The following is an 11,355-nucleotide window of genomic DNA, read 5'->3' as shown; positions in this document are numbered from 1 at the left end:
TAATTACAAACATTTCTACTAATACATTTGTAACTTTCAGAACACATCAGCTCTAAGTCTATATTATTTTGTAAATAAAAAGAGGTTTGGATTTTAAAAATCTAATTTAAGGGACCAGTCAAACAGTATAATAACGCAAATACCTCAACAAAGGAAATAAAACCTTTTGACAGCTGTAGGCTGTGATTTCCACCACTGTAGCTAAATGTAAAAGTTATGAATGTATGAAAGTTGGAATGGGAACCAGTGCTACAGACAACATTGTAAAAACAATCATAATCGTTTATTTGATCTTAAAACTACAAAGAACATTTCGTTAATTAAATATTTAAAAAAAAATGAATAAGTTCTAGAAACTTAGGGACTTTAGAGAAGTCTTCGGTCTCTCAGACCCGCTGAGCAATGTTAACATCATGCCAAAATAATATTAATATCAACATGTCCATGGGCGGACAAAACAACCAAAACAACACAAACAATGATACAAAACACTTAAGAGACTTTTAAATAATAGAACTAAAAGATAACCGAGCACGTTATCACATAAAACTTGACAAAATGACAAAACTTGACAAAACTCGATTTAAATAAAAACACTGATTGAATTAAATTACATTTTTTTTGTTGCAAATTTTCTTTGTTTATAACTAAACTCATTAAAGAAGTACACCAAGATGTACCGTAACATTCTTCAAGCAACTATGTCAAGTAGGACATCCAGGAAAAAAGGAGTGCATCACAAAGAGCATAAAAAGTTCTTTTCTTCATGGGATATTTCCCTATTATTCTAAAGCCCATCCTGTTTCTCCCTGCCAAAGTGCACAGAAAATTCTGAATAATCACAGCTGTGTTCCTTGTAGAGGCATTAATGATTACTCATAAAGCTTCTTCTGAAGCTCTCAGTGATTCAGAGAAAGTCACTCTGCTTCCAATCATCTGAACTTCTGAGGCGGTTTGAGAGGAACCTTTGGTACTGCAGCTGCCTAATATGCACGAAGAATAAATAAAAGACTCAACCAATTGTTTTCAGATTAATTCAGAAAATTTTATAAATTCTTTTATGTTAAAAAAAAAAACTCACCTGAGGGAGATTCCATGTGGGGTTTGTACTTGATGGTTTCACAGGAGGCACTGGAGGGGGTTTTGGTTTATTCACCTACAAACATTAAGAAAGCGCAATCTTTAGAAAACAGTAACATAGAAAACATATAGTACACAGCAGAAGGGGGAAAAACAGCAGCATGTCAGTAACAAGCACTGGAATGTAAAGACTTACAGGCTTGGTAATGAGTGGAGGTAAAGGTCTTGATGGAGGTAGTGGTTTAGTTCCAGAAAGTGGAGGCTTGTCCTGGATTCAAAGAAAGGTATTAAATTCTGAAAAATCTAAAAAACCCTACATGGTTAATATCCTTTAATATGAATATATCATAAATGATTATTTTGATCCATACCTGAGGGAAATTTATATTGTTAGGAACAACAGGACATGGACCCGAAGTCTTCCAAACCTAGAATATAAACCATAAAAGGAATGTGAATTTGGAAAAAAAAATGTTGTTTTGTTCTTTTGTGGCAAATGTTGCTAACAAGTTATTAATCATTTTACTAAAGGTATTCCTATAAAATTGTGTCTAATCTAATTTAGCAGTAATGTCACACAGACTTGACAGTGTGGTATAGGGTACAGCATAACATTCTTTAGTCTGAAAAACAATCACTGCACACATGTCTTTAAGGCCAATGTGCACATTAATGAAAAGAAATTATAACATTTAGGCAACATATTTTTTTTTTTTTTGTTTTGCTGAATCTTTGGTTTTATAATGAGAATAAATTAATCACCTGTTCCATCCTGGATCGCTCTCCTACTGATGGAGGCTGCAGGTAAAATATAAGCGGTTATAAGTTTTCTGTTATAATTAGTATAAATGTATGTACAGGTAAAAAATGTTAAATAATCTAACCTGTGGAGGAGCTCTGCTAGGTGAAATAGAAGTAAACAGAGTCTGTGTAACAGATGATTCTACAAATGTAGGCTGGCTGATACGAGGGGGTCCACATTTGGGGCTGTTCTTTGCACTGACTGGCTGAAATGCTGGGTTGCACTGACCTGGGTATGCATTCACATCCATAAAGGACCTTGTGGGTGAAAAACACACATATTTATTAGTTATACAAGAAATATGACAGTTGATTCCCAATGACAATTAACAAATTAAAAAAACCTTGTTCAAACCTTTTCTTGCTGAATATCTGTTTTTTTTTACAATACATCAGTCCTCCAATAATTATAGTAATCAGCAGCAGGATGCCTATAACAGTGGTCACACCAATGACCACATCTTGCCCTATTAGACAAAATCAGAGATTAGACATGCCAAAATCAGTCTACTATTCCAACAATTGGTTTGGTTGTACATTAAAAAACAATAGACATACAGCTTGAAAGCTCATAGAGCTTCGTGTCACAGAAGGGGGGAGCCCAGCCTGGATCACAGTGGCATTGCCTCTCATGGTTACACACCTATGATTAAAATAGCACAGTCACACATGGTATCGCCACATCAGCTGGGTAATGTCAACTAAATATCTTAAACAATGGAATAAAGGTCAGGTTGAAAATTGCATCTACTTCTATTCTTTAAAAGACCTTTAAAAATTCAATTTCGATTCATTGAAAACCTAACTTCTTCTATTATGTTATTTTATGGCATTCCCTTTTAAATTCTGCTGAATTGAAACAGATGACATAATCAGAAATAGTGTATACGTATACATACGCCATGATTATTGCATTTTGCAGAGCAGTTAGCAGTTCCATAGACTGCTACATCCTGGCAAGTGTTGTGGTAACACACCTGTTAACAAAAAATATAAAATTTTCAAAATTAAAAAATATTATTATGGTAGGCAAATGAATAAATAAATGAATTAATTAATGAATGAAGTAAACACTTTTTATTCACTAACCTTGTTTGTTCCACATTTAGTACCTGTTGGCACCAGCCCTATGTCACCTGACCCATGTTCATCAACAGCCACTTTGCAGGTCGTCCGTAACATATTTATTTCACTTTTCTTTTTTGTTACTGGAAATTCATTTCCACCTGAGCAGTATATTTTCCCGCATTTCTTATTTCTATAGAAAAAAAGGATTACTGTTATTTTGTAGTAAACACAATGATACTAAAAGTAAAGCAAAGGTAGCAAAAGCAAACTTACTCCTGCGAACATCTGTTAGACCGTTGACAGTTGTTGTTAAAGCATATATCATCAGCGACATCAGCATCTAGAAAGAAAAAAAGATCTTAAATTGAATACATATTCATGTATTAATGTGCCCTCTGTACTTTATTGTAGTCAGGGTTTGGTGGATCTGGAAGCTTTCCCAGTAATACTGGGCTTGAGGTGGGAATACAGCCTGGACGTGATTTCAGTTCATCAGAGGCCATCATGCACACATTAACATAATAATTTTACTGCCATATTTTTGGGAGGTGGAAGGAAACCAGAGGACCTGGACCAACCAACCTCAGGATCAAGCTCAGGTTTAAATCACAGACAACAAAACAGCAATGCCATCTCAAATAAAAATATTATTAAATATATACGTATTTACAAGTGTCCGAAATTAAATATAAAGGGAAAACTGTACCTGGCCCCCATAGCAGGTTGCAGTGCTCCTGGTGTGTTGGACATTCGCCATTGTAGCAGTAGCCTTGGTTAGAGTTACATGGAAGCCCATTCATCTTATAATCATCTTTGGGACACTGGGCTAATTTGCCAGTGCAATATTCCTCCAGATCACAGTCATGAGCACTTGGTCTACACACACTTCCTGCTTGCTTTATCTGTAGGGATGGTTAAGTATTAAAAGTTAAAACAATGAAGCACTCTGTATGTAATAAATTATGGTAAATAATATAGGAGCAAAACATTTATTCCATCAGTAGTAGCTCATTTTAGACAATTAAAAATAATGAAATAAATTTGCTAAGCACCCAAATGCTAACAAGGTATCTTAGAAATATGTGTCACTCTGACATTCACACCCAAGTGTCCTTTCGGGATACAAATCAATCAACCGCTTAAGAGGAACTTTCTTCAAAGAGTATGCAGTCCAAGCATCTGTCGGCAAAACATGCTGGCCACTACTGTATGACTGGACCATTTGTCCAACACACACCTCTCTGCTCAGTTCTTGCAATAAGTGGAACGAAAATAAAAAGCTTCAGGAGAGCATCATCACCTAAAGCTTGGGCTATAGCAAAATAGATTTTGTCATTACCTTGCACTGGTCACAGCACTCCCCATGTGCACACTGAGAACCTTCAGTTAGTCGGCAGGTGGTGGCATTACAGCATTTGTTTTCACATTCCTAAAAATAACCAGAACGTCTTAAAAAAACAACACAATGACAGATAAATGAAAAGACTAAGCTACAAAATGATTGCATGTATGTTTTACCTCAATTGTTCCACAGTCACATTCCTCGCCTTTTTCCACAATGGCATTACCACATACTGGGCCGCCAATCAGATCATCTTCATTTGGAACATTTAGAAGGCAGCGGACATCATTGTTCTGTAAAAATATCTCCAAATCCCTTTTGCTACAACTGCTGAAACTCTCTGGAAGCACAGGCCTATGAAAAGGAGTTAAAAGAAAAATTACAGCAAAAACCAGGCTACTTTATAAGCATAGTTAAAAAAAAAAAAATCTTACCCAATGCTATCTGCCATGACACAGTTCTGTTCAGGTTGTGTTTTTGAACAGTCACAATTTGCTGTATCATGTGTCATACCCAAGTTATGTCCCATTTCATGTGCAATAGTGGAGGCAACACCAAGAGGACTTCTCTCATGGTCCTGAAGAAATAACAATGCTTTTAGTTGGTCCACCTAATTCCTCTATGACTATCTCACTAAAGTCATATACAATAAATGAAAAACAAAATACAGTAACTACAAACATACATACATTATTCAAGTAATCAATCAATCAATCAATCAATCAATTATTCTACCAGTGCTGAAAGTTGATCATGTAAACAAACCTGATTCACAGCACCAGATGAAGGATAGCACATGGACCTCAGGGGTGCCAAGCCAACAGTCGATCCTTGAAAATCCACCGCTCTGCATCAATTAAAAACAGGAAAAATAACAAACTGGTAAATTTCTGCAAAATGTATATTAGTGTATGCACAATATAGTCAGAATGTTCAGGTTACAATTAGGGGAGCATGAAACAGTCACCCCTGTCAGAAGAATAACCAAAAATATTCTTATAGAATAGACAGAAAAAGTACCTAAATTAATTAAACATTAAACATTTGCGTTGTGGTCAATTGACCCTAAATTAAAATGTATGGTCATGCACACTTTAAGTATTTTTGGTGGTAAAAAAGATGATTTAATACATGCAAAATACCCACTGTAAAATGGATGGTGGGTGATTTATACTTTTGGACTGTTTAAGGGATACTGTCTTGGAGCTTTTGTAAATATTGTTGGCAAAGTACTAAAAATTGTCTCTAGCAGGAGGTTCAGAATAGTGCATAGATGGACCCATATATGTATACAGTATGAAAGAGGTTTGGTTAGTGGTTATCTTAAACCAGCATTTGTTTACATACAGAATATGGAGAGAGAGAGAGAGAGAGAGAGAAAGAGAGAGACCAACTAGCACTCACTGCGTGTGTTCTTTATTTTGTATAAATTTTTACCCATCCTAGTTAGTTCTAAAGTTGAATCAATGTCACGTTTCAAATGAAGGATTTTTTTTTATTATTTATTACTCACGTAACGAATTGGGCATTATCATGCTTCTTTCTTGGCAGGAGATGTGTCTGACGCCACTTTAAAAACCGGTCCAGAGTATGATCAGGCACTTCGCTAACATCAATCTGATCTTGATTTTTCCAGACTTCTAATCCCACTAACATAACACGGATGTTCAAAGGACGATATAGCTACGAAAAAGTTACAAGATAATGTATTCAGTAAAACATTTTAAAATATATGAATCTATATTTATATTGTTACAGTTCCTAGCACAAGTAAAGTCACACAATAAAATACCTTGTTCACATGATTAGCAACTTCCAGCATTCTTGTCTCTACATTCTTCAAGCTTCCATAAGTCATGTACTAAAATATAAAAATATATTATTTTTTAAAAGACAAAATAAAGGAGGACCTGACAAGGCTTTATACAGAATGCAAACACAAAAACCATACCTCTTTATGATCAACCACTATAACCATCTCAATATATCGTCCTTCTCTGGGCACTTTGATTTTCTAGGGACATGAAAATTGTTTCAGGATTATTTTTATTTATTTATTTATTTATTTATTTTTAATAAGAGCAATCCACATTTAAAAAAAGAGAAACATTGACTGTGGAACCATTAAAATGCTACAACAAAGTATTTGCTTAGCAGAACATGTTACTCCTAACAATTCCATGAAAAAAAAAATTAGAAGCTAAGCACAGTTAATTCATTCAAGAAGTCTTTAAGAACTTACTTTTTTACATAAGAGTGCAGTTTCTATATATATTTTTTACTCAATTAAAACAATTTCAAAATATTAATTATACTCTCAGTACCATGTTTTTACTATTATACAGTCCAGCAAGCCTTGGTGTGGCTTCATAATCATTGACAGTATCATTGATGTATCCATAAGTTGCCCGCTTAGTCCTCAAGTGCTCTTGTTTGTAAACTGCATGATCCCCATTTACAGAATTCTCCAGTGGTTCAATTAGATAAACCTGCTTTTCTGCTTTCAAAAACCCTCTGAAAAATATTAACATCATGTTTGTTCAATGAAACAACAGGATTAAAGTAAGTATACTTTATTGATTCTTGTATATTGAGTAAACCCAAATGCACTGACTCTAAGCATACTTTATTCTCTTTATACTTTAGATACTTTATAGATTCATACTTTATACAAATTTGAAAAATCAAAAGCCAATCAAGTCTACCAACTAAACAATATAATAAAAATTATTTTAAGACAATTACATTGGACAGTCACTGAACTTTTGTACATGTTTAATAATTACATATAATTAACTGAAAGTGTGTAGGAATCACAACATAACTTTGCTTACCGCATTCCTGAGCACATGCCAACACTGACTGAGGAGTCATTTATATTTAGAATATGTCCTTGATAGTAGCAGTGATCCTAGAAAGCAAAGAGATCACTTACATCTGTACTATACAAGCAACTAAAGGCAAGGGTTATTAGATATTAAACCTTCTTACCACATTGGATGGATATGTAATCTCTTTTATCCCATCTTCTGTATAATACGTTAGAGAGTAATTCCTCCCTAACAACTCCCTAAATTTAAAATGCATGATTAAAAAAAAGTTCTAGTTTTTAATAAAACCTTTTTTTATTGATTATTTATACATTTGCTTTTAATGTTTGCCCACCTATTCTTTTCCAGAGAAAGTGTGAAGGTTTTTCCATCAATGTTCAAGGCATATTCAACTGATGTAGGATATGTCTATTGGGGCATAAAATACATTTTAAAATACATTAGAATTCTATTAAAAGAGTTGTTTTTTTTATCAATTTGTACTCTATAATTTATATATATATATAAAATTATAAACACTTCAGGAAAAGAAAATTCGTATGATGTATGTTATAGTATTATAATATTAATAATATTATCATATTATTATCATGCATATTAATATATAACGTACAGCAAAGAAATTAGTATTCAAATATTTATACAAGTTTTTTCTATTCCTGTGTATACAATGTGTATACATTTTTGGCTGACTCTGTATAAAATCATAAATAAATAAGGAAAAATATGTTATCTGTTTATTGCATAGTGATTAAACGGACATTAAATATAGGCTATAGTATGACACCACAATGTTCGCACCTCTTGAAGATCGGCGCTCCTCTTTACTCTCCCTGTCCTCAGCCGCACCACATCGTAGCGCGCGACGTGGGGGAGAGGCGCATGCGCAGTTCCACAAATCTCTATTCAACCAGTTGAATTGTTAGTTTTTATGCTGTTTCTAATGTTTAAATGTAGAAACATAGTGTGTCGCTAACAACTATTTTATCTCCAATCCACACCCAGCTAGCTTCATATAAAGGCGTACAGCCACTATATCTATATAAAAGTTTAAAAAGTTTGCACTGACAAAAAAACCCTTAAGATGTCATTGTTATCTTTGTACTCACCCCAGACTGAAATGTACGAACACAATAATAGAAATAATCCAGGATAGCGCATGGTTGTCTTGTTGTGCCTCCTAACACTTTAATGAAGAAACCTCCGACTCCTTGGACTTTTCTTGCGAGTTTGATTAACGCTCCGCCCCTGAGTGAGAATATGCTGAGAATCACCATTAGCATGAAGAGAGTGTGTGAGTCCTGTATCCGGGAAGAGCCACACATCGTTGAGTCAGGGATTTTTTTTTTAAACTGGATTTCCCGTTTAAACCATAAACGCCATCTACAGGAATACATGCCTTACATGCAAAATATGATAAAATAAGAGTGATGGGACATTCACAACAGTAAATCACATAAGGTTCATTATATAAAGAGCTGATTTGCATACAGTTATCTTTGGATGTTAAGCTTTTTTTTGTCACATATACATTACAGCTCAGTGAAATTCTTTCTTCGCATATCCCAGCGTAATTGGGGTTAGAGCACAGGGTCAGCGCCCCTGGAGCAGATAGGGTTAAGGGCCTTGCTCAAAGAATCAAGAGTGGTAACATGGTGGAGCTGAGAATCGAACCGCTGTTCTTCCGATCAGTAACTCAGTACCTTAGCCCCCTAAGCTATCACTGCCTCTAATGGATGTTGTAGTGTCACATTTTCTTCGCTGTTTCCGTATGTGCAATCTCTCACTCACTCATCTTCTATACCGCTTTATCCTGTATTCAGGGCCACTGGGACCTGAAGCCTATTCCAGGAGACTTAGGGCCCGAGGCAGGGTACACCCTGGAGAGGGTGTCGATCCATCACAGGCCGGAAATCGAACCTGGACCCTGGAGGTGCAAGGCAACAGTGCTGACCACTACATCACTGTGCCGCTCCTGTGCCATCTATTAAGGATTATTTCTGCAAAGGTTGATGTGTAAAAGAAGTTCTAAACAACTTTGGGAATAACTGGAACACTGCATCCCAAGCCTCTTTAACCAACTAATAAGTTGTTAGTCTTTCGGCTGCTTCCGTGGAGGGGTTGCCACAGCGGACCAATTGCTGAGCATTGGCTGAGAATTGAACCCAGGCTTTCTGCATGGTAGGTGAGAAACCTACCACTGAGCCACTAATGCCCCTTCTCCTTGCCTGACATACTTCAGCCACACTTCAAAATCCAGTGGAAAGCCTTGCCAGAGAACTGAAGGTTATTAGGAAAGGGGGAACTGGAGGTCTGAATCATGAATCTTAAATCTTGTAAAAAAAGCTCATGGTCAAGTGATCACAAACATTTAGTCACATAATTGGTTGATATACAGGACTGTTCATGATGTGCATCAAACTGTTAAGAGTAGTAAAAGGTGTCAGGATGGAGATTAAAAAAGTTGCTTATGCGCTTTTATGTCAATTGATCCAGAGGTCATAAACACATCCTAGATTCTTGGAAAATACTTCCAGCAGTCCTATAACAAACATTGCAATAATTTCTAGACAATGTATGTACAGTAAGGATGAGCTGCATGTGGTCACCTGGCTGAATTGTTCTTTTGTTTATTTACACCAAAGCAGTGTCCAATCCTATTAGTCTGATCTTAAAGGGTTGAGAGGTTTATATTCCAGTTCAAAAGGATCCACATTTGACTCCACCTGTTTAATTCAAATATATTTATTTTCAACAGACAATGGCTTCTGCTTAAGGTGAGGCCACACTACATGACTTAAGACAAGATTTTGTAGAGGTTTTGAAATCATGACAAGTACGTCTGCACCAGTGGATGTAATATGTCAAAGTATGTCTGCACCAGTCAGCACAAGTTGCAGCCAGTTAGTGTGGCAAGCTAGCACAGAAATCTATAAGTGTATGAGGCTCAAATCATCAAGTGAGTGAGAAGAACAGACTGAGAACAGACTCTTCTTAACATAAATCGTAATATATCAAACATTTGATTTTTCAGAGCTGGACATTGTCGCATAGTGCACACTGGTCACTGACTTGACCGTAAATGTGTACTGTCAATAACCAATGAACATAGAGGAGGCCGGATCATTCACTCCCCCATGCTTGGGTCTTCATCCATTCATTCATTTATTGTGTGAAGACAGGTGTAAAAAAAAGAAAGACCAAGCGAATGTACAGTCAAGTTGTAGCAACATGGCATGTAGTGTATGATCCCTTATCTGGCACAGTCATTAAGTGTATGATTCACCATTTCTGCGTCTTTATAAGAAATCTGCAGAACTGAGTCATTTAGAAACCTTTAAGATTGTTAAAGTTGTATTGAATTATATTAATATTAGTGCTGTAACTTTAATATTAATAAAGGAGCTTTTAGTAAAGTGTTGATAACTGGTATCTCAGAGTTTACTCACTTACTCATCTTCTATACCACTTTATCCTGTATTCAGGGTCATGGGGACCTGGAGACTATTCCAGGAGCCTTAGGGCACGAGGCAGGGTACACCCTGGACAGCGTGCCAATCCATCGCAGGGCACACACACATGCACACACTCACACACTACGGGCAATTTGGGAACAGTCCAGCATATCTTTGGCCAGTGGGAGGAAACCGGAGTACCCGGAAGAAACCCACCAAGCACAGGGAGAACATGCAAACTCCATGCACACAGAGACGGGAATCGAGCCCAGACCCTGGAGGTGCAAGGCGACAGTGCTAACAACTGCACCATAGTGCCGCCTCTCAGAGTTTACGTGCATGCTAATGACATCATAAACCTGTAGTTCTCCACAGTGTTTTTTTTTCATGGGATTTAATTTTCAATCCTGGAAGTTTAAATAGTTGATATTCTAAAGCAAAATAAGTGAAAATATAAAGAGAAACTTACATAAATTTACAGGACTGTCCACCTCTTTCATATTTTATGGAAACAATATGTTTTAAAAAACAAATCTGTTAATTACAAATCCGCCATCGTCCCTAAGACCGCATCACAGCCGTGTTTATATCCAGCACAACAGCACGACCTCGAGGGTAACATTGCTTAAATATTTCTCAATGCGTTTGCAGTCTCGGCATGCGGGCTTTGCTGCCCTCCTGTGGCTATATTTTGGAGGTGCAAATTATTATTAAATGTCCTCGAATTTGGACGGAGTTTAGGACCCGTGAGACACCGACTGCAGTGACATATCGATGA

General features: G+C 36.3%; 1 protein-coding gene across 1 annotated transcript; it reads right to left on the bottom strand.

Annotated features, from left to right (window-relative positions):
* Positions 1–261: 261 nt before the first annotated feature.
* adam8a (ADAM metallopeptidase domain 8a) lies at positions 262–8,388 on the bottom strand. Its single transcript, XM_053502910.1, has 25 exons — positions 8,232–8,388; positions 7,924–8,024; positions 7,457–7,530; positions 7,283–7,361; positions 7,126–7,202; positions 6,616–6,805; positions 6,243–6,305; positions 6,084–6,152; positions 5,805–5,974; positions 5,057–5,138; positions 4,726–4,868; positions 4,468–4,645; positions 4,289–4,378; positions 3,656–3,851; positions 3,223–3,289; positions 2,971–3,139; positions 2,781–2,858; positions 2,440–2,524; positions 2,237–2,348; positions 1,965–2,139; positions 1,843–1,878; positions 1,452–1,508; positions 1,277–1,348; positions 1,082–1,156; positions 262–983 (listed from the first exon to the last, which is right to left on the bottom strand). The coding sequence occupies exons 1-25, from the start codon at positions 8,281–8,283 to the stop codon at positions 933–935; spliced, it is 2,541 nt and encodes an 846-aa protein (XP_053358885.1). The 5' UTR covers positions 8,284–8,388; the 3' UTR covers positions 262–932.
* Between the last annotated feature and the right edge of the window lie 2,967 nt (positions 8,389–11,355).

This window comes from Clarias gariepinus, chromosome 8 (assembly GCF_024256425.1).
Source record: "Clarias gariepinus isolate MV-2021 ecotype Netherlands chromosome 8, CGAR_prim_01v2, whole genome shotgun sequence".
NCBI lineage: Eukaryota > Metazoa > Chordata > Actinopteri > Siluriformes > Clariidae > Clarias > Clarias gariepinus.
The sequence above is the reverse complement of the archived record's forward strand: the minus strand, read 5'-3'. Positions and strand labels throughout refer to the sequence as shown.